Source organism: Miniopterus schreibersii (assembly GCF_964146895.1).
Source record: "Miniopterus schreibersii genome assembly, chromosome: 5".
Lineage (NCBI taxonomy): Eukaryota > Metazoa > Chordata > Mammalia > Chiroptera > Miniopteridae > Miniopterus > Miniopterus schreibersii.
Genome location: NC_138106.1, coordinates 171,133 through 196,694, shown reverse-complemented (window position 1 = coordinate 196,694; position 25,562 = coordinate 171,133). Strand labels below are relative to the sequence as shown.

At 49.2% G+C, this 25,562-nt stretch overlaps 1 protein-coding gene across 2 annotated transcripts in view; it reads left to right on the top strand.

Moving 5' to 3' along the window:
* The window catches only part of GRIK1 (glutamate ionotropic receptor kainate type subunit 1), a gene marked incomplete at its 3' end in the record, with an annotated part of 189,967 nt that overhangs the window by 163,898 nt on the left and 507 nt on the right, over nt 1-25,562 (top strand). Inside the window, exons 13-16 of one of the 2 annotated variants that reach the window (XM_081138306.1) lie at nt 2,878-3,095; nt 12,701-12,926; nt 17,838-18,088; nt 25,209-25,295. In XM_081138306.1, the coding sequence (XP_080994432.1) occupies nt 2,878-3,095; nt 12,701-12,926; nt 17,838-18,088; nt 25,209-25,295 (782 nt within the window). The remainder of the gene's footprint in view (nt 1-2,877; nt 3,096-12,700; nt 12,927-17,837; nt 18,089-25,208; nt 25,296-25,562) is intronic. The other variant, XM_081138307.1, reaches the window with a different exon arrangement.

The window sequence follows — 25,562 nt, the reverse complement described above, 5'->3', positions numbered from 1 at the left end:
TTTCCTCAGCTTTGGTCCCGGGCGTCCCGCCTGGAAAGTGCTTCCCCAGATTAAACACATTAATCGAAGGAAACCACAGGTCACAGGTGCTGCTCTGTTTGCAACACCTGCTGATTGGACAGTAAGCTGCAAAATAAGTTGGAAAAGGAAAATTTAACTGGGGTCCATAGGGTGTCACCCAAAAATGTATACGCACACTTTGAATAATTACAAAGGCAGGTTTATTAACATACATTTCATTTTCAAAATTGTGCTATCAGCTGTTAACGTGTGTCTACATTTTTGGGGACAAACCACGTTTGTGACGGGCGAGCCCCAAGGCGTCTCATGAGGGAGCCCTTATACCGCTTGAAACGTCCGTATTCTGTCCCCGTGTGGAAATACCCAGTAGTGGAGGTAAGTGGGAGACTCTTCTCACCGCGAGTCAAGCGTGGTTCATGTGACCGCGGCTAAGCAGGTGTAGGTGCGGCCCCTGGTTCCCTAGACGTTCAGAAAATTGCGTGAAAATAACAAGCCCGGTGAAATGTATAGAAGTGTAACTCGTACCATCTACTGAGGGTTTAAAATGTAACCTGAGTAGTTTTCTACTGGTTATGTTTTAATTCCCAAGACAACTTTATCCAAAAGTATAAATACGTATTTTAAGTGTGATAGGTGTGAATTTATACTATTTTTATTAGTTGGCAACGGTTGGTTCTCCATCTGTCTGTCCAGTTCTACTGTTGTATAAAACATAATTATATAAGTAATGGACCTGAAACCTTACCTTTCCATGAATGCATCCAAATAACACAAGGGTGAATTTACAGCAGAAAAGCTATACCTACAAGCTAAGAAAATATACCTATTAGCTCTACTGCTTATTTCCCATGGCTATTTTATGAAATAAATGCTATTTTAATGATAACCAACTAAAGATCTAAAATAACATCCCGCTGCCACGAGGCAGCTCAGTCAATTAAGTACAAAGATACGAGGCAACCTTGGGCAGTAAACACACCCACCCCAGGCACAGAAATCCCATTAAGCCACAAGATTAAAACAACAGCAACAAACTCTCCCACCAAGTCCTCGGAGGCAGTTTAGTGGAAACTATTATAAATCTGTGTAATATTATACACCCAAATTCAAACAAAAAAACAAAGGAAGGAAATGCAACTGCAGTGAAATGTTTATTTAGCTCATTAAAAGAGGGTCCAGCCCAAAGATAACTAATATCCTGAGAAGAAACATCCGTTAATTCAGAGCCTCTGTCAGCCTTGACCTGCTCGCCGAGAGCCTCGAGCTGGCTTTGATTCCACGACGAATATGTATGTGTCTGTGGATAGATTCGACTTGAGCATAAAGTCATTTATTTGTAGGTAGCTGAACTCCAATTTTCCTCTATCTGAAACCATGAACTACAAAACAATCAGAATAGTGAAAGAGTCTTCAGACCAGAGGTTTCACCGCTATACTTTAAAAAATATATATGTGTGTTTTTATTGACTTCAGAGAGAAGAAAGGAGAGGGAGAGAGAGAGAAACATCAGTGATGAGAGTCATTGATCGGCTGCCTCCTGCACGCCCCCGACTGGGGATCGAGCCGGTAACCCGGGCATGTGCCCCGACCGGGAATCGAACCGCAATCTCCTGGATCCCAGCTCGATGCTCACCTGCTGACCACGCTGCCGGGCTCACCTGCTGCACTTCAACCCTTTGGGTTTTTTAACTTGGGTGTTTTAAATGGTCACATAAACTCTGAGACACCTCCAAGTTCAGGGAGGAAATGCTGAGCGCAGAACCGATGGTGAATTTTAGGCAAGCGGATTTGCCAAAATCCACCCAGGGATCGGTGTGACTGGAGCGAGCTCTGCCTGCGCCCCCTGCCCCTCTGAATCCTCTTGCTGGGTTTACGGAGGCCCCATAGCCCAGTCGGACCCAGTGTCTGAGCCAGAGAATTTCCAAAGATGTTTCTCCGCATTGTCAGAAAACTCGGCCCTCACACCCTGTCATTCAGAGAGAAGGGCTTTCTTGGTAAACACGTTATTTGCCTCTATTTTATCTTTTACAAATAACCAGGAGTCATCGACTGTACAATGTGTGTTTTTACCAAGAAGGGTCCCTTTCACCTGAGAAACAGCCCATCTTTGAAGCCTAAACTTTGAGAAATAGCACTTAATTTAAGGGCAGAATTATGCTTTTCAGTGAATATAGTCTTTTCAGTCAAGTAAGACTCTACATTAGAAAAAATTAATTTGACTCTAAAAATAAGACAATAAAAAATGATTCCTCTTCTCTCAAGCCTGCCTGCATCTTTACCCAACTCGATTTGTAAAATCCCAACGTCATTAAAGCACATGAGATAAACGGTATAACATGTTAATCTTCTGAGAGGCTCTCACATATTTAACCTCAAACAAAAACACGTTAGCATTTCAAAGCTTTATAGTTGTACAAAGACATAGAACCGTTTATTTAACACAGTGAGATGCACATTAGACGGTAATAAAAGGCCAGAAGTCTGGGGTTGACTTTTCGACCAAAACAAGCCAACAAATTCAAGACAGAGCAGCTAAGTGAACCCTGTAAGTTTTAGACGTAGATTATCTCAGGGTTAAAACCACTTATTGCCGTCAAGTGTTCATAAATTACACTTTAAGCAGCAGGAGTGATTCATGATAAGGGATCATTTAAATTTTAATTTAAAAAATCCATTTTCTTTTAAAAAAAAATACATCAATTTTACGTACACACAAGGCCTCTCTTTGATGGCGTCTTCGATGGGTTTACAATTTTTATGCCACAGAAGCGCGTCCTACCCGCTAGGCTGGCTCAGTCGTGCGTTTCTCCCTGTCCTAACCGGCCTGACGCTCTCCCTCTGGTGCTGCCACCACAGGCTCGGAGCTGATGCCCAGAGCCCTCTCCACCAGGATAGTCGGAGGCATATGGTGGTTTTTCACCCTCATCATCATTTCGTCCTACACGGCCAACCTGGCCGCCTTCCTGACCGTGGAGAGGATGGAGTCCCCCATAGACTCAGCGGACGACCTGGCCAAGCAAACCAAGATCGAGTACGGGGCGGTCAGGGACGGCTCGACCATGAGCTTCTTCAAGGTAAGAGACGGCGGGTCCTCGGCCGCCATCCCGTGCTGGGGGAGGGGAACGGGGACTGCAGGAGTCTCCCCTAGAACAAGGGATATTGGGCACATTTTTGGGGAGAATATAAAAATTTTAATGACCATGTGCCCCCAGCAGTGAGCATAAAGCAATGTCTTTGGTTCCTCTACTCCCAGTTTAACGCACTCAGACCAGGGATCAGCAGCTCGGCATCTTCAAGATCCTCTCTTGCCTTTATACCAGAGACGGACAAAAAATGCTGTTTTCTGAAGACAGTCTAAGACCCATTAATTCACCATTCATGCATGGAACCCACAAAAATAAAGATCCCTTCATCTGAAATTCTGACAGCCAGAATATGTGAGTCTGTTTGGTGACATAGGCCCAGGTAACCAGTAAACGTGTTGATAGGGATGTTTATTTGGAGAATTAGAACGAGAAGCGTCCCAGGAGACCCCAGTCTCGTGCGGTCTCAGCAGCCGGGACAGAGCGCCCAGCGAGGCCGGAGGTCTCCAGGGGCCTGAGCACCTCCGGAGGCACCGAAGGAGAACTGAGTTCGAGCCCATGCAGATTCAGGGTCACGTGAATGTCACTGTTCCCGTCTCTAATGAAAGGATGTCTGCCTTCCTTATGGAATAAGCCTCAGTGCTTTTATTGTTAAATCTCAGGTCCTAGAGCTCCCGGGGGGAAGGTGGGTTTTAATAGATCCAGGGAGGTTTAGAGAGATGGCAGAGCCAGCCCTTTGCTTTACCCCCAAAGAGAACGGAGCCTGAATCATCCGTTCAGAGTCGCTGGGCTCAGGAGAGACGGGCGGGAGCCTTCCTGTAAGAGGCAACTGGGGGGGGAAATGAAAACAGCAGGTGTAACCAAAATAAACTGCACCTCTGCCAAGTTTCACACCCAAAGTACCATAAATGAAGGTGCCGCCCCAGGATTCAGTGGGAAAAGTTTTGAAGAATATTAATTTAGAAACAAAAGCTAAGGGCAAGAAAGAGTGAACATTCTGCTTGCGTGACAGGATTAGTTCACCAAAATAGCCACCGCCTGTGTCGTAAATTTAGTTTAACAACTATTACTCAAAACTTACTTTAAGAGTGAATGTCCCCCCAGGGGGTTATCAAAAAGCAGAGTAATGTAGAGAGTTAGGGTTTGTGCCGTGGCCGGTATGCTCAGTGGTTAGAGCACCAGCCTGCTCACCAAAGGGTTGAGGGTTCGATTCTTGGACAAGGGCATGTACCTGGGTTGCAGGTTCCATCCCCGGCCTCTGTCGGGGTGCGTGGGAGGCAACTGATCGATGTGTCTCTCTCACATCGATGTTTCCCTCCCTCCCTCCCTTCCACTCTCTCTAAAAAAAAATCCTCCAGTGAGGATTCACAAAACAAAAAAAGGTTAGGATTTGCTTTTCTTCTATGTTAAAAAGATCTTTAGACAGTTTTTCATTTGAAGAAACATGTCATCAACTTGATGAGTGGAAGGGTGGTGATTGTCTCTTCCCTGGACAAGTGTGGTTTTGAGGACACGCGACTAACTCCATGTCCCCCAAGCTTCTGAAAGGTGGGCTGTTGTGAAATCATAGTGCGAAGAGAACCAGGCCAGGGATTCATCTCGAACTCAGAAACCAGGGACGTCGCCAGAGGGACACACGTGCATGTACACATGCTTTTCTGGGAACAGCAGCACTTTGTTGCCCTGTGTGTGCTGAGAAGATGCTTCTTATTCGAGGTTTTCTTGACCTGAGTGGAGATGGTCCCCATCGGGCCCCAAGAAGGGCCCAACGTGCCGGTTTAGATGCAGTTTTTTTAGTCACTCAGCAGCTTGAGAGGGGGCGTTGTCCTGGGGGGAGGGGGCGAAACGTTGATGTTGAGCCGGCTCAGGACCAGGTCCCTGTGGCCACAGTTGCTGTCACCCAGTGTCTCCGGTGGAAGACCCAGGACCGGTCATCTCCCTCGTGGGATAACCCAGTTTAAGGGCCCCGAGCGTGGGACCCTCTGCAGCTTTCTGACGGCTCGCCTCCCTCAAGGGGAAACTAAGTCGGACTTAGCCCTTGCTCTTTTTTTGCAAATAAGTTCCGTCTTGATAAATAAGGTCGCTGGGCTATCAGCAAACTTGTAAATCGAGGGACTCAGCAACAGGGTCTCTTCCTGCGCGGGTCCCTATGTTATGTTCCCCACTACGGTCTTAATGTGTCCCCCCAAATTTTTATATTAAATTCTAACTCCCCAAGATGATGGAATGAAGAAGCTGGGCCTTTGGCAGGTGCTGACGTCATGAGAGGGGAGCCCTGTGAGTGGGATTAGCGCCCCTACGGCAGAGGCTCCAGGGAGGTCCCTGGTCCCTCATGGGACCTGGGCACGGCCTCGCCGGCCACGCTGCTCCCTGGTCTTGGGCCTCCAGAGCTGTGAGGAGGAGACGCCTGTTGTCCATAAGCCACCCGTCTGCGGTTTCTTGCAGGAGCTCCCCCCTCCTCTGCCTGGATTGCTCATCTCCAAATTCATTAGTGCATTTATTTACTCATTTACCGAAAACATACTGTCTGAGTGCTCATCACGGGCCAGGCCCTGTTTTAGGTTCTGAGAATGTCTGGGACTCAGCACCGCCTCACCTGAGTCCACACCGTGGAGAGCGGAGTCTCACCGGACCTATATTTTTAAAAAACTAATTTTGTTTTTGTTTCATGTTTAAAATCAAATATCCCAGCTCTGAACTCCAGGGGCACCCTGTCGGCAAGAGCAGCAGATTCTGCACAGAAAAGTCAATGGATTTTGATTGAAACCTTAGCGGCATTTTCTGGCCACAGTTTTCAAGGAGAAGCTTCATTAAGACCATCACAGAGGCCGACAGGAGGGATTAGTGGTTTTGTTTGTTGATGGATTTTGGTGATTTCTGTCACCCTCCTCTCCTTGCAGCTTATTTAAGAAAAGGCAGCTTCAAGGCTGGGACGGTGAAATTCTCCCAGTACCAGGGGCCGTGTATTTCTCCTTGTAACACCGTTAATTAATTAACAAACAGACTCTTTTTATAAGTCAGTGTGTTAATAATACAGAACTCCAAGAGACTTTGTTTAAGAGAAACGTTCCACCAACCTCCGGTTTTTCTACTTGGGATAACGCTGGTTAATAGCACGTTAACTGCATTGGTTTCCCAGCTCTCTGCTGGCGAGCGAGGTGCGTGGTCCTTTCCGTGGCTTCAAACCCCGACCAGCGACGGTGTCCCCTGTCCTCCCAGCTCCCTGGGACCACCACCAGCACCTGAGAAAACTCAAAGAGCCGTCAGTTCATGGCCGAGTCCTGCAGACACAACCTGGGTTCAGCCTTCCTAAGGCCTACAAGACCCAGTTCCTCCTTTGGACCCCCCCAAAATTGGCAGCTCTAATACCCAGCTACAGCTCTTCCTGTTATAACAAAGCACCAAAATATAGCATGAGTTTTCTCCATCTGTCATAGGAAGTAGGGAATGTACAAAAGTTGTATTCTTTCTCCTTGAAATTCTATTAATTATCTTTTTGGATGAATGGAACTGTACAAACTTTGGTCTCTCAGGGACAGATTAGCAAGTCACATTTTTCCCCCCGTGAGGAAAGGATTGTCATGAAAGGGCCTAAGAACCATTTGAGGCCTGAAAGAAAGGATTTCTTAGTGCCCCTTGCAGACCGTCATCGGAGCAGAATGATGGCATTAGTCTGTCCAGAGACCGGGGCTACCAGACAGTCTCCTCCGGGGGTAAGACCGACACAGAATGCTGGGGTACAAACCAGACTTACGGTGCCTCAGATGGCATGTGCTGCAGACAGACAGCTTGGGTTCAAATTCAGACTCTACTGCTCATGAGCGATGGGCCCTGGCAAGTTACAGACTCCCTGTGCCTGTTTCCCTGCCTGTAAGTTGAGGATAACATCTAACTCATGAGGTTATTTTAAGGAATGAGATGACTTTAATGTGCTTATACTACTACTTGGCAAATTGTAAACAACAAAAAAGTGAGATATTATTATAATTATGGTCAACAACATCACCGTTAGCTTCCATCCTGTCTCCATAGCTATTAGTCCTATTTTTCAATCCCTCTGGATTTGAAAGACTCTAGTTTGGTCTTTGTTCAGCTTCCTACTGTCAGCGACCTCTGGACAGAAGTGCCCACGATGAGAAAGACTTTCAGAGGCCAGGCCGGACGGAGACCGCAGCCCTTCCAGCCCTTCCCGGGTGCGCACACTGTGTCTGCAGGGGAGCTCGTCCCGATGGTGGGCAGGCACCGGACAGGTCCGGCCCTAGAAGCCAGCCGAGGAGCAGACTCAGGCACTTCCACTAAATTCAGTTTGATTTGTGTTTTCCCCAGGATCTCCCATCAGACCAGTGCTTGAGGTTGGTTCTGTCAGGGAGGGAAAGGGTATAAATTTGTGCACGACTTGGACCTGAAAGCAGCAGAGAGGCAGATGCAGGTGGACCTGTGGAATCTGTGCTCCGAGGGATGAATGAGCGTGTTGTGCAGACAGGAAGCGGTCGTACATCCTAAGAATCCTTGTGAGCCACGTTGGCCACGAAATAGTCGTGGAAGAAATTCTTCTCAGTAGAAGTTTGCTTTGTAGCCAAGCACTGTCCTCCCAGATCCAAACACAGATCAGATCCTGATTCAGTCTAAAATGACTTGGACAGAACAGGTTTAAAAAGTCACAACAGTCCTGGCGACGTGGCTCCGTGGTTAGAGCATCGGCCTGCGCACTGAAGGGTCTCAGGTTTGATTCCCAGTCAAGGGCATGTACCTGGGTTGCAGGTTTGATCCCGGGCCCCCCAGTCAGGGCGAGTGCTGGAGGCAACTGATGGATGTTTCTCTCTTTTTCTCCCCCCATCCCTTTCATTCCCTCTGAAAATCAATGGAAAGTATATTCTCAGGTGAAGATTAACCAAAAAAAAAAAGTCCTAAGAGACTTGTCATTTCTGGCTTCCACGGCCTGGACTTCGGGCCAGCCGTGGGAATAAGGGGCTCTCTCACCTCTGTCGTCTCCTTCCAGGGGGCGGGTCGGTGCGGCTATCACGCCCGATTCAGAAGGTGGCTGAGCACTGCACGTGGGCCGAAGCAATGAGCCATCGCCGGAGGGGATTCAGACAGAAATCATCATTTTACGGGAGCGCAGGGTGGGAGACATTTCTCAGACTTGTCTGCGTAGGAAGGTCGTCTTCACAGGAGACCTACTAGCTCATGTTTCAAAGATCCAGCTCATTTTATCATGAGCGTCGGAAATGTTAAGCCCCTGGAGATTAAAAACGTGTGTGTTTGGGAGGAAATCCATGGGGTCAGTTCAAGTTAACCTTTTCAGAGCCAAGTGCGTTGCCTGGAATGGACCAATCTTTAACGCTAGACAGAAGGGAAACATGAAAAATGTCTCAGCAAAGGTGTTTAGATCCCACTGAGGGAATCTTTTAAAGGGGACATATGAATTTTTAAAACCTTGGAGATTCCGAAAATGTCATAACTTTCTATCAACTCGAGATCAGAGCGTAATCAACCATAATGATTATAGTACAGACATTTGAAAGGCAGAGGCTCCTCAGTGCACTGTAACTGCGTTCTTCTGATAGTGTTCCTTCAAAGTGGTTTTTGTATATTAAATTATGTTTTAAAACACTGTAAGAAATTATTATTATTTAGTGAAATTATGTATTTAATCATGTGTTAGAGGAGACAATTGTTTTTAAGGCAACTACTCACCTCCGATATATCTACTGGGTGTCCCAAAAAAGTGTATACACACTTTACACAGCTGATTTCTGTTACATTTTGAAAATGAAATGTATTTTAATAAACACTGCCTTTATAATTATTCAAAGTATGTATACATTTTTTGAGACACCCTATATTTCACAAGTTTGGATTCTACATAGCTGATTTCCATGTCTTTGGTTGATTTTTAAGGTTTTCTTAAATCAGAATTTACTTAAAGTAAAAGCATATTGGAAATTTTAAAATGTAATTGGTTTTGGTATTTCATTTGTTCAATATGGATATATTCACCACATTTATAACATCACTTTGATAAGATAACAAAGATAAAATATCAATAACTTCCCCAGTGTGTATGTGGGGGGGGGGGTAGATATGTACAAATAAATATATATGAACATGGATCTATATATAAAATCCTCGGACATATTGGTAGAAGCCTCATGAGCTGGTTGTAGAAATAAGGGGATAAATAGTGCTTGTCTGGGTAAAAGTGAAATATTAGAGGATACACCTATAAAATGGAGGTTCTGTCAGACTTAAGACCATCTTGCACTCCCGAATTTATAGGTACCTTGCACACCATACCTGACACCCTGCACCTGAAAACAGTGGAACCGTATGGAACACAAATTACTGGTAAATAAAAAGATATAAACAGCCCCGGCTGGTGTGGCTCAGTGGTTAGAGCATCAGCCTGTGCACCTAAGGGTCTGGGTTCTATTCCAGCCAACAGCATGTACGTGGGGCGCAGGCTCGACCCCGGCCCTGGTCAGGGCGTGGGCAGGAGGCAACCCACCGGTGTGTCTCTCTCACATCATGTTTCTCTCCCTCCCTCCCTCCCTTGTACTCTGTCTGAAAAGCGATGGGGAAAACAATATCCTAGGGTGAAGATTAACAAAAAAGACATAAACAATATCCAAATTTTCTTCTTGTTTCACCTGTTGTACGTCCAAAAACACTGTCTTTTTGTCTAAACAAATGTAAGCTCACGATTCATCTCCGTGGCTCCCATGTGTTACGTGACCCCGACTATGAGAACTGCAGCCGCTGGGGTTGTAACAAAAGATGCCACAGCCATTCCCTGTGATTATTTCTTTAGGAGACGTTTTGATCCTGTTGAAACGTTAGCAGGTCCCGAGTTTGCTGTTCTGTGTGTTAAGACCTGGTTGATTCCCTCTTGGGACCAGTCGTGGCTGCTTGTTCCTAGTGGCACCTTTCTCATGTGATCACCATGAGGATGAAATGAATTAATGTTTGCAAAGTGTTTAGAATAGAGCTTGGCCCACAGTAAACCTGGCACATGCTGGTTTTTATGGCTCTTTTCAATACACAGTTTTAGCTGCGCACGGACACATCATAAATCAGTTCCCAGTAAGAGTCGAACTTGCATTATGGGGAAAACAGAGAAATAAGTGATGGTCATCAAATGGTGATACAGCGATGCTTCCTTACAATAGATTTTGGATGAAAAAATGTGTATTTTTCCCCAACAATGTTTCATCAGCATCAGAATAGCCACGTAATTGGGTTTAAACAGACGAGATAGGTTTATCTCAACCTGACGCCCCTCCAGGATTAAAAAGAAAAAGCGGGATGCTTTCAGATTTAATACGAGGCCTTTTCAGTTTCAGAGACTTCTGCTAAGACACTAGGAGTACTTTACAAATATTCTAATTAACCTTTGACAAATTCTGTGACATAAGAGCCATCGCTGTTCCTATTTTTTAAACATGTATCACTTGGGGCGATGCAGCCGGTGACAACTATTGAGGACTAGAAGTGAAGAAATGCCCAGACTGTCGTTCAGGCAGTTTGCTTGGTCCTTTCATACTTGTGATAATTTTTCATGAAATTAGCTCTTCTTTTAAAGAATTTCTAAGATTTGTGTCTTAAAAAGGGAAAATCTGTCATACCTGGTTTGGCCCAGTGGCTAGAGCGTTAGCCCAAGGACTGAAGGGTCTCGGGTTCGATTCCAGCCCATGGCATGTAGCTGGGTTGCAGGCTCGATCCCCAGGTGCAGTCAGGGCGTGTGGGGAGGCAACCAATCAATGTCTCTCTCTGTCGCCGCCCCTCCCTCTCTTCCATTCTCTCTAAAAATCAATGGAAAAAATATGCTAGGGTGAAGATTAACCAAAAAAATTAAATAAAATAAATAAAAAATGCACAATCCTTCCCAGCAGGTGATGTGAGAACCACCATGATAGGGCTGAATAGAGGCAGGTTTTGAGTTGAATCTTTTCATGACCTTCAACTGCTGGGGGCTGGAAAGGACTCCCTACACTCTAGTTCCGTGAGTGAACTGGTCACTCTGTTTTGTGCACAACTTCCGTAGACCAAAAATCCAGTTTTCTAAATATTTACATTTATTTCTTAAATAACGTTTAGATACCATGAAAAAGTAGATGATTCATGGAATTTTTTATATGGAGGCTGACTCCCAGTTTGTATTAACGTGAGTCCTTGAGTGGCACCGGCCGAGCAAACAGGAGTAAGATCATTCTTTGAAGAATGTTGGCAGGATGGACATCCACCTACCCCAAATCAGCACGGACAGTGCAAAAGCATTGAATTAGATATCGGGGTTCCTGGGGCCAGTGTTAGCTCTGATACTAAGGTTGTCACTTTCATGAGGTCCCCAACCTTCTGTACCAAACATTCCATTCTCTGTACAAATGGCAGTTTGAATGAGCCAATTTCTAAAATCTTTGACAACTTTCAAGCTTCTAAGAAATCGATTTTCCCGTAAGGCAGTCTCCTGACGGAGAAGTTGTTTTCCCAGCTGAGCCGAAGGGCAGGCTGGCCTCCCTGCACTCGCACGAGTAGCTCTTGGTTGTAACTGTAGCATCATCAGATGTTTACAGGTGGAAATCACACGACCACCGAAGCGTTGACCCTGACCCCCTGGAGACGTGCGCTCCAATGTGCAGGTATCTCGGGGTCGAGGCCTCTGTGAAAATGGCTCCCGTAAAATACCCGAGTCTGTGAGGGACTGTTCATTGCATCTCTGTTTGTCTCACAAGACCTTTCTCAAGGGGCTTTTCATATGTCTAATGATCTAAAATAGAGTCATTGGTCTCTCCTACCCCATAAAGCCGACGGCATTAACCTCGGTCTAAAGCAGTCAGGAACCGAGTGAGCCCGGGAACGGCAGAGCATGAACCACCACCGAGAGCTGATTCCTCGGCTGTTCCATCTATTGCTTAAGCCCCAAAGCATGTTCTCAGCTGATCTGCCCCCCTAGGCGAGTCGCCCCGTGCCCGCCGAGGGAGCTGTGTGGCCTGTGGGCACCAGCACGAGAGTTAGCCCAGAATTATCAGTCACTCCTGTAACATCTTTTGTCTCGCAAATAAGTGGAGGGAAGTGTTGGTGCAAATGAAGACAGATTTAGGGAAAAAATGGGAACAATATGAAAATTACAGAGTAAAGTGTAAACTGTCTAGTCATAGATCACTATTCAAAACAGAAATTTCATGCCTAAGCACCATGAAAACCTAGGCAGTATATTTTAACAAAGAAGATAATGGGAGAGTGGGATATATAAGTGCATATATAATATATCATATATGTGGTTTATTATGAAATCTATCCTAAAAATGCGAATAAGAGGAAAGACAGAAGCATAGAAAACTTTGAAATCAAATACTCAGTCCTTCTGAAATCAACAGAAGGACCTCGAGCCCAGGTCTCACCAATCGGACAAGGTCTCCTTTTCCTCAGCAGCCGCCTCCTTGGGTTCTTCTCAGCTGCTCGGCTGCAGTCCCAGGACCATGAATCTCGGTTTCCCTCCTAAAGATGAAAAACCTTCCCTGTGCTGTTGAACCATGGGGACCTGACTGGCTTGGGGACACACTTTCTCAGCCCGCCCTCTTTTGCTTTCCCTGCAGAAGTCCAGGATCTCCACCTATGAGAAGATGTGGGCCTTCATGAGCAGCAGGCAGCAGACGGCCCTGGTGAGGAACAGCGACGAAGGGATCCAGCGTGTGCTCGCCACGGACTACGCCCTGCTCATGGAGTCCACCAGCATCGAGTACGTGATGCAGAGGAACTGCAACCTCACTCAGATCGGGGGCCTCATTGACCACAAAGGCTACGGCGTGGGGACACCGATAGGTAAGAGAGGCCGGGTCACCGGCTGGGCTGAGCGGGGCCGGGTCACCGGCTGGGGCTGAGCGGGGCCAGGCACCGGCTGGGGCTGAGCGGGGCCGGGTCACCGGCTGGGCTGAGCGGGGCCGGGTCACCGGCTGGGCTGAGCGGGGCCGGGTCACCGGCTGGGCTGAGCGGGGCCGGGTCACCGGCTGGGGCTGAGCGGGGCCGGGTCACCGGCTGGGGCTGAGTGGGGCCAGGTCACCGGCTGGGGCTGAGCGGGGCCGGGCCACCGTGCAGTGTAGCAGGGACAGGCTCGCAGAGGCCTCCACGTGAGTGCTCGAGGGAGTGCACTGACAACCGGGGAAATGCCCTCATAGATCAGAGGCGTGTTTTGAGTTGACAATTCCCAGATATTTAACCTAAAAAACTTTCATTCACTACTTCTTTCAAGCTCTACCACTAGGTATCTGTTTGAGTCTATAGATTTTATTATTTTACCCCAAATATCTTAAAAGGAATATCTTCTGATTAATTTTCCTCACGTTTTCTTCAGTACCTGTACAATGCCTATATATTTTTCTACCTTAAATTATATTAAAATACAACAAAATTAATTATGCAAATAGATGATAGAAGTTGAAGGGCTAGGTTTCCATGTCAGTAGATGTAAAAACAAGACTGTGCCTACACACTAAAAAGGGTAAACATTAAATTATGTTTGCTCAGGCACAGACGTGCTAGCTTCAGTCAGTGAAAATGACCTAAAACCTCCCAATATCCCTGTTCCATGGCTTGTATTACTGCTCTCCCGGGGATATTACGGACCTAGACATACAGACCCGCACGGCGAGGTCTTCTTGAACGGCTGCTCCACAGAACTACATTCGTGCTCAAGGGACGGTTACTGAGCCTCACTCTGTGGAAAACCGTGTAGTACAAGGTTCTAGCGCAGGGGCAGTCGGCTCTTCTCAAGGACTCGCTGGTGGTCTTGTGGTAAGGATTCCACAGGAAGGTCGCAGCCTTCGTAACCGCTGCGCCGGCCCAGTCAGCAGAAATCTTGGTAACAGTCAAGTCAGATCATTAAGGATCCAAGGCAGAGTCAGTGTGTTTGTTTGTTTATCATTTTTGTTGTTTGAAAGGAAGTATTCAACTCAACCCTCAACGTTAGGCAGGGATCACAACTCAGGTGCCGCAGGGACCAACGAGATACCATCATTGACTGAAGCTTGATGCTTGAGGAGATGATGGGAATAGTAGTGACTTTGGAAAATGAGAGACCACGTGGCTCTCCTCAGGGGCAGCTGTCTTTCAGGTTAGTCAGCTGTACATGTGGGAATTTGAGTACAAGTTTGTGAGATATTCCCATTTTCATGAAAAAAAAACACAGAGTTTAGGCAAACTGTCCTGATATTTTAGTTTAGCAACAAATTCACTCAAAGAAAAAGACTATGTATCCCTTATTCAACTTTTGATCAATACTAATTTAATTAATCAGATAAAGGTCAGCTCTCCTCACCTTCTACCAGGAATACACACCCCGTTTGACTCTCTGCTATCTACCTGGTGTTAGAAATATATGCTATGGAGAAATTAACTTCATTATTATTATTATTATTATTATTATTATTATTTGTATCTTCTAAATAAGTCTTCTGCAGAATGACTGGGCCAAGGATACTGTAACTATTGTTTTATGCCTTAATTTCCAATAACCTTTCCTGATGAAAATACCGATATTGCTAATGGAGTGTGTGCATTTTCCCCAAGCGGTAAAGTAAACTCTCCTGTAATTAAGTCAACATGTCAGCAGGGGCAGTAGGGTTGTAAGACACTAAGTAAAAGGGTACAACGTCTCTTTTTCATTTGAAAAGCAATGTCCTCTCTCCCTGACCGAGCTCTGCCCCTCATTTTAGGTAGATAGGGAGGAATAGGAAGTGGGGAAGCCAGACAGAGGCTCTCTTTTTAAATCCTATTACTCCTGATTTTAGTCAAACGGGCCACAGTCAGACACGACACAGGAGTGGGTGACTTCGCCTGAATCTTTTCAAAATCCAGACCTTGGGATTGATTGTAATATACAATCAATCTGCATTTCTTAGAGGAGCACCTGTCACTTCTCAGTAGGACGATCCATAGACTAGACTATAAAGTTGAAAACTTCCATCAATGCACTTCTTTCATTCCGTCTTCCACCTTGACCACCTGGCTACACCCCTCTTTGCCCCCCAAATTCCCTGCCTGGTAATAATGACAGAATATAACAACACATATCACTCCTTCTGAGAATATCTGCCCTTGAATATAAGACTTTTAATGGGTGTTTCTTCTACCAAATGGAACACAACTCTGAAGCTAATTTGTTTTCCGGGTGGGGAAGCAAGGGGCTCCCTTCTGCAACCCCCCTGAATTAATACAGTGCTTTGAAAGTTACTCTGTGCTCCCGTGGGTGAGGCAGACCCTCTATGAGAGTCACTGTGTTTTATATAATGTAATAGAGATTCGAATGCTGCAGTTCAGTCTGCTCTTGGCCAACCTCATTCACACTGGGGCACATGCTCCTAAGTCAGGGAGTCTTTCCCCCTCCCCGGAGGAGAAGAAACACACCCCAGGAATTTTTTACAGTCACTGCAAACCTGTCAGGCTATTAAACCAAAAACAATGAAGGGATAATTGGAGCAGATGGCAGAGCTTAGAGAGGATGCATCCATCGGGGGTGCAGCTGCTGGACGGATTTGTGAGATATTTCTTCCCTACGATGCATTGACGTTTGAGAAAGATCAGCTGCTATTCGGGACATAAACATTTCTTCAAGTGACTTGTCATAAATCACGTCCAACATCACTCGGTCCATTTAAGCAACAGCAACGAAGATTGATGTTGAAATATATTCGACTATAAAGAATTTTCTGCTCATTTCTGGTCCTGCCCTGACTGGGCCCCTTGAGCCCCAGACTCTTTCAAATGGTCAAAGGTCAGCAAAGTCAGCTCGGTGCCAGCACAAAATTGAAAACTTTGCTTCTTGAAGACACTCAGGATGGACGCTCTGGGAATGTGCTTCCTGAGGAATCTAAGATAAAACTTTAAAAAAAAAACACAAAAATAAACAAAAATAAAACTTCAAGAGAATGAGAACAGTTCAGGCTTAAACAGGATAGTGGGAGACTGGAAATTACCTTCCTTGGAGGCAGCTTTAAAAAGACCGATCCCTGCGCACATGAAGGGGTTCGGGTTTGTGCAGTCTGAGGACAGGAGGGCCCCTCAGCACGTACTGAGCGCCCACTGTGTACAGCGGGGAGGATGGTGTGGCCTCTGCTGTAAGAATCACTCTTAACTCTTCGAAGCACTTTCACGGAACTCACACGCTCCGGTGGTGTCAATGGTGCCAATCTGGACACCAGGGGATGTTTAAACAACAGTCAGTATCTTTTCATTTGGCTTTCGAGAGCATCCTCTCACCAAAAAAAATCCATACTCTTCACGGACGAGCCAAGATCTAATTCCAAGACATTCTGCTTGTCTTTTAAACTGGGTTTTGAGGACAGATGGTGACTTTGGGAAGTCCTGGGTGAAACGAAACACAAAAAACAACAGCAAATGCCAGAACGTTAAGTCTCTGCTTTCCCAGCCTGAACATTACACAGAGCGTGAGGTGTGTGTGGAGGTTTGGGGAGGTGGGGGGTTCGCACAGCACACGGAGGAAGAAGCTTCGACGGAAATGACACCAGCAGAGAAGCAGGGGAACTGAGTGAATTTCTAGGCTCTGCCGGTAACTGTTCGCTCACTAAGGTTCTTCGGTTCTAGATTAGTGGACTTGACTACATGAGATTCCTGGTTCTAAGAGGCCACATTTTTCTATTTGCTACTTTTATTATTATTATTATTGCATTTTTCTGCTTCTACCAAGAAGAACTTTAAAGTTTGCAAACAGAGAGAGCAACACTCCTACTGAGCAGAAGAAATACAAACAAAAACGCTTGGCATCTGAGGAGCGACAGCAAATGAGTTTCACCGTCTCCGCATCCCTGCCTTTGACTTAACCTGGGAACGCAGCGTCGGGCGACCGAGGCTCCGGGCAAGTGTCCTGCCCTCTGACCCTAACATGGTTAAAAGTTCCACGACTTTACTTGAAGATAAAGCATAAATAATATCAATAAGGTCCTTGCAGATTTTTCAAACAACTGGATTTTGTAGGACCTTTGAATTTAAACCTATTCTTAGCAGTATATTCATAGGTGCATTACTCAGTACAGACTAATTACTGTAACCGGCACCTGTAATATTCGGTGGCTTGGGCAGTGAATGTTTGTTTCTTGACCTTGTCACGGTCCCACGTGGACTGAGAGAGAGACCCTGCTTGGTGCCAGCAGGCTGGGGCCCGAGCTCCTTCAGATCAATGGTCCCGCTGTCCCCGGGGACGTGAACGCCCGTCGCCCTGTGCGTTGGGGAAAGGGAGGCAGAGGACCCTGGGGGGGGTGGGGGCCGGGGCTGGGCAGCATTGCCCTTCACTTCCGCCCCCAGTGGCTAGAAAGGGCCCTGTGAGTTCAGCGGCTGTGAGGGGACCTGGGGGGCGCAGCTGCTGCCTGGGAGGCAGAGGAGGTGGCTGCTGGTTATCCAGCCCAGCACCTGGGAACAGCAGGTCTAAGCCACGCGATCTCCCCGTTAGGAAAGGATCTGTGAGACATCTCACCGGGAGCAGCGGGTGTCCCAGGGTTCCCAGCTCAGCGTTTCCGTATTGGAAAGGAACAGACAGTGTGGGCGCGAGTTCATCCCCACAGGTCACCAGCTCCCCCGCCAGTTACTTAGACCCTTCAGAGCACAGGCCTGAGCTTTGGTGCCCCTGGCCGGTCAGTTTGTGGGGTGGGGTTTGCGCCGAGCGGGTGCTCCGAGGCCATCCTCCCGCTCACGTCCTGTCCCGCCCGCGTGCCCCGCCCCCAGGCTCCCCCTATCGCGACAAGATCACCATCGCCATCCTCCAGCTGCAGGAGGCGGGGACGCTGCACATGATGAAGGAGAAGTGGTGGGGGGGGGCCGGCTGCCCCCAGGAGGACGGCAGGGAGGCCAGCGCCCTGGGCGTGGAGAGCATCGGCGGCGTCTTCATCGTCCTGGCCGCCGGCCTGGTGCTCTCGGTGTTCGTGGCCGTCGGCGAATTCCTGTACACGTCGCGGAGGGGCAGCGACGTCGAGCAGGTGAGGCCCCTCTCTCCCTAGGGCGGGCGTCTTTCAGCCCGGGTGACCTGCCTGGAGTTTGGGGACTTTCCGGGGCGCCCACCCCTCTCTGTACCATCTGCTGAGTTCGATGCCCGGAGGAGCCGTTGTTGAGTTAGAGCAGAGAGCTGCTGAGTCCCCGCAGGTGCCACCGGCTTCGGCCCCATCTCCTTAATGGGGAGACGAGAGCAGCACCTCGCGGGTGAAATCCGGCGGGTGCTGCTCGGGTGACAGGGCGGAAGCGCAAACCCAGTTCCATTCTTCAGCGGACGTTCGCTCTTCGGATAGAAACCCTAGACAGAGCGAGGGAGAAATAAATCCAAAATTGGAAAAGAGATAAAAAGGTCTTGGAGAGAAATAGTACCATCCCTGACCTGTCGATGCCGAGCCCACGCGTAAGGCAAAGCGATTTATATAAAGATATAAACGTCGTATTTCCAAACTCAGCCTTTGCCTCTATCAAGGTCTGATTATAAAAGATCACTCCCTTTTTTTGGCCAGGAATAGGGTAAACTAGCTAAAATGATGCTAAAACATATTAGAAACGATTTTCCCAAATTGCATTCAGGATGGCGGGTGATTTCTACAGTCCCCATGTTTTCGCATGACTTTTATTTTCGATGGAAATCGCACGAGGAGCTCGCACTCCTCTGTTGTGATCAAAGGCAGTTTCTTCTCCAACACACGGAATAAACAGTCTCGTGGCCCTTGCAGGGGACACGGCCACGCGCTAGACGTGAGGCGCTGTCAGCATTTTGGACACGGCGGTCAGTGACCGGGCTGGTCTAACGCTCGGCCCTCCCTGCCTTAAAATCCTCGATAATCCTGACGAGGCTCTGCGTCCTCACCTTGCACGCCGGCCTCACGGCCTGCACAGGGACGCTCCCCGTAGGCCCCCGAAGCCGGGATGGCTTCACCATGAAAATGTCCCCAAGTCCCACGGCAGCCTGAGAGCAGCAGGCCCCGCTCCTGGGCCTTGCGGAGAAGCCGCCTGTGCGCAGGAGGGCGCGGGGCTGGCCTGCTTCGCTTTAACCGGCAGCTTGCGCCTGAGGGGCCTCGCGCTGCGCGGCCCGTTTGACCAGCGACGCCTGCGTACCTCACGCTTGGATGTGCTTGTCGCCACCGCCAGCCCCATTCGCTGTCAGCTTTCATTTGAACACTCATTTTTGCTTCTGATTTATTCATGGGTCTGTGTTTTTTCTCATTTCCTGTGCATGCGAGGCTTTTTGTGTGTGTCACGGACCAGTGTGAGCAACCCCGTCCAGCCAGCTCCGCTCCTGGAGCCACTCTCTCTGCGGACGTAGAACGTGGCAAATTAACTCGAGAGGAGAGAGGGGCTCGGACACGGTCGTCAGTTCACTCTGTGTAATCAGTTTTTTTAAATAATGTGCTCCCAGCAGAAACTGTCTCCCCTAATTGGCACTGTCGATGCTCTCGGTACCCACGGAGCATAAATAACCGTCTCCCCCTGTCCCCTTAAGACACAAAACCCCCGTGCTCTCGACGCCAGCTCCGTGCGCGGGGAACAGACGGGCGCTGTGTGTTGAAACGGGCGTCAGGGGTGTACAGACCCCAAGACACGTGAAGTTACGGGGACCTGCTCTGCCATCCAGTTACCTCAGCTCTGTCTTCATGCATTAAAAATAAGCAGCTGCTTCCTTTCGGAAAAGCAGACTCAGGCTTTCAACAGGGCCAAGCAGAAAAGAGAACGCTAATGGTGTGGAATGCGTCCATCTTCGCAGGCCTCTCCTCGTATCTCCCCCTCCCCACCCCAAACGCTCTGTCGGTTCCCCAGCCCCAAACAACCCGAAGCCCTGACCTCTCATTCTAGCTCCGCAACGGTGTTAATCTTCCATTCAAACCCGTTTCACTATTCAAACTGTGTTATTTAGACAAAGACTCAGAGATGCCTTAGATTTTAAAGATTCAAAAATGTGATCCAGAGAAAAACAAATGAAGCTTCTGGTGTCACAGAAGAGATGAGCTAAGGCAAACGTCACTCAGAAAGGCACAGCTCGCGGCCGGCGTGGCTCAGCGGCGGAGCATCGACCTAGGATCCGGGAGCTCGCGGTTCGATTCCGGTCAGGGCACAGGCCCGGGTTTCGGGCTCGATCCCCCGTCGGGGGCGGGCAGGAGGCGGCCGATCAATGACGGTTCTCTCATCACTGATGTTTCTCTCTCTGAAATCAGTAAGTATGTTTTTTAAAAGAGAAGAAAGGCGCGGCTCCGTCAAGAAGGATCCCTGGGTAGAAATTCATTAACATCCACCTTCCGCGTAACACTTGCTTGCAGAGCTTAACAACCTCTGCGGGCTCTGAAAGACAGTTGCCCGGCGGCGTCTCTGAGGAGCTGTGATCTTTCCCCAGCCGCGATTGCCTCCTGCGAGCTTGCGGCTCAGCCCAAGCTAGGGGTTCACGCCCCCCATCCTCTGGTCTCCAGGGATCGCCCTCTCTCTGCACCGCTGCGCGTCGTTTCAGACGTTACACCGCCCCCTCCGCTCGCCCGCCGGCGGCTCTGGGCCACGTTCTCGCCCCTCGTCCCTCTGGCCCCTTGGCCGTTATTGGCTCATTCGCTGGGGCGAAGACACGGGGGAGGAAGTAGAGGGGAGAATTAACATCCGCGTTAGCCGCAGGTCTCTGTGAAGTGCTGTGAGTAGTCGCCGCTCTAACTCCGCCTGGTGACAGAAAGCCAGCTGCGTGCTTAGCTTGTTGGGACAGGACGTCGCTGTCCCCCGGGCTTGTTTGCTCTCTCAGGGCCAGGGCTGTGGATACCTTTCACCTTCCCCCAAATCGGGACCCCAAATCTTTGTTCTCCTTAATGGGATTATGACACTCGAAGTGACCCCCAAAACACACGTCTCAGAAGCCCAGATATGCCACCTGTGAGGTCGTGACATTTGCCTTCTGTCCACTTAGCCTTAAATGGGATCCAACTTCTGAATCGCGAGTCTCTCCCATCGACTGTTTTCTCCATTAAGTCCTGTTCAGGAAAGTTGACTCTCACTTTCCTCTTTAAATTAATGTACTATTAAGAAAATATCTTTAAATTACACTAACATTTGTTTACTGTTATTGAGGTGAAAGCAACACCCCGTTTGCCCCAGGTCGGCATCCACATTTTTATAATCAATAGAATCGGTGTTGGGTTAAATATTATATTTCGTTTTATAGTTTGTTGATTCTGTATATAGAAATTATAAATTACAAAGGTTTATATTCCCAAGGATTATTTAATAAACCAAACATGCTACCAGAAAAGGTCAAGGGACAAAATCTGTTTTTTTAGAGAATTTCCTTTAAAAGTGTCATTCAGACATTGAGATAAAGAAATGGCCCACCCCAAAAATCAGTATCTATGGACCACTTTAAACTGTGGCCTACCTCATTCTGACATTTACACATTAGTTTATGGTTTTCCGAACATCCTCGCGTGTGGCGTTACACTGAGTCCTCGACGATTTTGTTTCAGCTTCACTAACAGGGAAAGAGATGTGAGTCAGCAGCCTGAGTTCAGACTTTACAGTCAGAGGATGACTTTATAAATCGGCCAGACTTAGGCTCAAGCTCCAGCACAGCCGCCCGTGAATGACTGACTGTCGACGGGCGACCGCCTTCCAGAGCTTGGTTTTAGCATCGATACCGCGGTGCAGTTTCCAGTCGTAAAGCTGAAGGACTATTTTTCAAAACGGGCTCCACCGGCGAGCGTTACTCACACATGATGTTCACGGTCGAGTAACTGATGGCGCAATACGCCGGCTGCTCCTTTACTGCGTGACATCTCCGTGTGGTTGATGTAGTGTCCACGACGCGTTGAGTTTCAGCAGCAGGGACAAGCACCCAGCATCTCCCACGCTTACCGCATCACAGAATATTTTCTGCCAAAGCATCTCGCCAGACCAGCGTCCCGCAGGTCGTACTCCGGGGAACTCACCCAGGGAAGATCTAAAAGCACCTTATGCCATGCCCAGCGTGCAGGTGCCGTTCAGTAAATAATGGCATTATTATTGGGGGGTCAGTGCTTAGCTTCTCTGAGCCTCACTTCCCTCATTTCTAAAATGAAAATAATATGTTGACTTATATTTGCCATGAAAGTTAAATACTGTGATGGCATAGAAATGAAATCACTTATAAGAGTCCGGTCAACACATGTGGGTTAGCAGGTGCTGGGTGCCTAGGAAACCGAGCACCGCTCGCTGGTCCCCGAGCCGCGAGTCCAGTGTATCAGCGTCTGAAAACAGGTTTCCAGTGTAGAGGCTCAGGCCGTCTCTGCGACCTTCCCTCACACAAGGTTAAAGATCGATGGCAAGTTCATCGCCCCCGAGAGAAGGGCCCGGATTGGCAATACGTGCGGATCCCCAGGGGAGGTTATGGAGGTCACCGCTAGAAATCCTGACTTAATTGGTCTGGAGCGGGAGCCGGGCGCAGTTTCTGCGGCACCGGCTGATTCTGGCGGCTGCGAGTCACGGTCTGAAGCATAATCTTGCCTGTGTGCTGGCCCTGGAGAAGCCTTGGCTGTCGGTCGGCTGATTCTGAGCAGGGCAGACAGCACCCGGCAGCACTGGGTATTAAATAGACCCTTCCTGGGGGAATTCAGGGAGAAACTGCCCCTCTCCGAGAGAGCGATTCCACCACGTCCCACCCATCACCTCCATGTTTAGCTGTAAGCCCTAGGCCCCCTGGGCGTGCGCAGGTGGGCGGCCGACTGCCCCGGTGACTTCTCCCCGAGGCCCCCCGTGGATTCCCGACACCCGGCTCCCTGCCCTTCTCCACAGGCTCAGACGAGCCGTCCCTGCCGTCCCGGAAAGGACCCCTCAGGCCGCGGTGGCCTCCCCGGGGACGGCTGCGTGTTAAGTGACACTTAGAAGAAAGGGGTTGAACATGAAAGAAAAATTTCCAAACTCTATTCTCACGTCACTCGTTCTCAGACGTCTGTGTCCCTCAGCACCACCGGGGAAATTTATTTAAAATACGAATTCTAGAGATCCCTCCTCAGCAAGGCTAGTGCAGGAACTGGCATTTTTAACAAAGGCTGAACGTGGATGTTTACAACCAACCACGTCCATTTTCCTAAAATTTGCTTGCATGTAGCGGTTTCCTCCAGAATTAGGTCATACGCTCACATTTTCATTAAAACTGCCCAATACAAGGGTAGGGTTTTTTCAATAGCTTTTCTTACATGAGTTTTGTCCCCACAATAACCCAAAGTACAGCTGTTGCGCTTAAAAGCAGTTGGGGAGCAAGTTGTCGTATAAACTGATTAAACAGCCGTGTGGCTCCAGGTTTGGGGTGAGCACGAGCCTTCCTGAGCCCTGGCAGGTTATCCGGAGCCTGTTCGCCGCTTCTACTTTGAGGAAAAGCGCTCAAGGTAGGGAGGGAACAGAGAGGAGCGGGAAGACCGGACAAGGGTCGGCGACTGTCGCAGGCCACGGGCCGGGTTTGTTTCCTGACAGGCCCCTCTCGGCTGACGCAACTCGAGGGGGAGTAAAGCTCGTTTTGTTTTAGACTAAAGTTATGAGTTGAATTAGTTTAGAGCCCTTCCAGCAAACCGGGACTGCCTGGGCAATGCCCTGCGGAAAATGAGCCGGTCACGCGAGCACGAGGCCGTCTGAGGGAAGCGGTTTCCCAGCGCCGCCCTGCGTCCGGCCAGCACCGCGTTAGGCTCTCCGAGGTCGCCTGCGGCAAAGCCGCGAAACAAATCTCAGGCTCGCGCCGTGGCCCTCACGCCGTGAGGCCGGCGTCCCCGTGAGCCATTCCGGAGGCGCCCGACCCGCCCGGAAAAGCGAAGGGAAGCAGCGAGCTCTTCCTGCCGGGGCTCCTCTCCGCAGGTCCGACCGTGGCCAACGGCGGCAGCCGTTCCCTGCTACGGGCAAAGGGGAATTTCGGCAGGAGCCGCCTCGATAGGGGTTCACCGTGCGGAAAGCGCAGGTCTAGATGCTCAGCGTGCTTCCGACGGCCACCACTGAGCCCGTGGGACATAGACACAGCTCCACGGTCTCATCACAGCTCCATGGAAAGGGCTCTACGGTTGCTTCCATTTCACAGGTAAGAAAACTGAGACTGAGCCCAAGAGAAAATAAACAGCTTGCCCGGCGTAGCCCAGCTGCTGAGCAGCGCGGCCGAAGGGGCAACTCCCAGCTCTAATTCATGGTCGTTCACGTAGATCCATGAAAAATGTGAACTGCACCCACTCGAGGAAAAGGGGGGACCCAGGACCCCAAGTTCCCAGGGAAATGTCCTGTCTGCAGCGGCAGGAACCACGTGGGCGTCCGCCCCGTTTCCGTCCTCGGAGCAAGCAGCTAGGTGACCACCAGCGCGTCTGACGCTGTCTGAAATTAGAGCTTAGGTGTTTAAACTTCACGCTTAAACCTAATTTTTCCGTGCCTCAGCGTGAGGGGTTCGGGAAGACGTCCTCCAGGGACAGAAGCCTTGGGAAGCTGCTGTGCGTTGTGACCCTAACTCGGCAGCTGTCTCCCCGTGTCACAGGCCCCTTTCCTTCTGAGGCCTAACGGGCGCGATTACTGACGACGAGCCTCCCCTGCCCCCTGGACCGAGGTGACCGTCACAGTCTGCTTCCTGGGGACGCAGCGCGCGGTTCCCAGCCGAGGGCACCTACCCGGGTTGCAGGCTCCATCCCTGCCTGACGCAGGCAGGAGGCAACCAGTTGGCGTCTCTCTCCCATCGATGTCTCTCCCCCCGTTCCACTCTCTCTAAAAACCAATGGGAAAGGTATCCTCAGGCGAGGAGCCACCAAAAACAGGGGAACGTCCACAGAACCAGTGCTACCCGACGGAAGCCCCGCCAGGCAGGCGTGAGCGAGGGCCTCGCCTTGGCGGGGAAACGGCAGCGAGCCCTGTCTCAGCGCGTCTGTGACCGTGCATGCGAATGGCGGGGAAACCCGTGGTACACGTGCGCCATCCGCATCCGTGTGGCGTCTGCGGCCATGACCATCGTCCCTCCGTGTCCTGCGTCACGCTCCCCACGCGGTCCACAGCCACGTTTCCATTTCACCCACTCGGCTGCGTCATTGCCACTGGCAGATTCTCTGTGTGTTTTTGCAGAAAATATACAATTTAAAATTGTTTTTTTTTCTTTTTCTTTATCAGAAAGGCAAGTCCTCAAGAATTAGATTTTATTTTAGGAACAAAGTAAGGTTTCATGGGAGAAAAAAGCAAAGCCTTGGTGTAGAGAAGGTGTGTTCACTTTCTAGCATTACTGACGTGTCCGTTTGCCTTGTCACCCTCAATGTTTGGACCAGCCCCGTGGGGAAATGACTAGTTTAACTCTGTGGGTGTCGCGGCGAAGGTAAGTGGTCCGTTCTGACGGCCTGCGGGGCAGTTTCATGTCACCGCGTCTGTGAGTGAAGCCCCAGCACTGGCCGGGCTAACCCGCTGCCTCAGTTTCCCCGGGCACGAAAGGGCGGGGGGGCTGGGGGACTTGCCTTCGCGCAGACTTGCCCT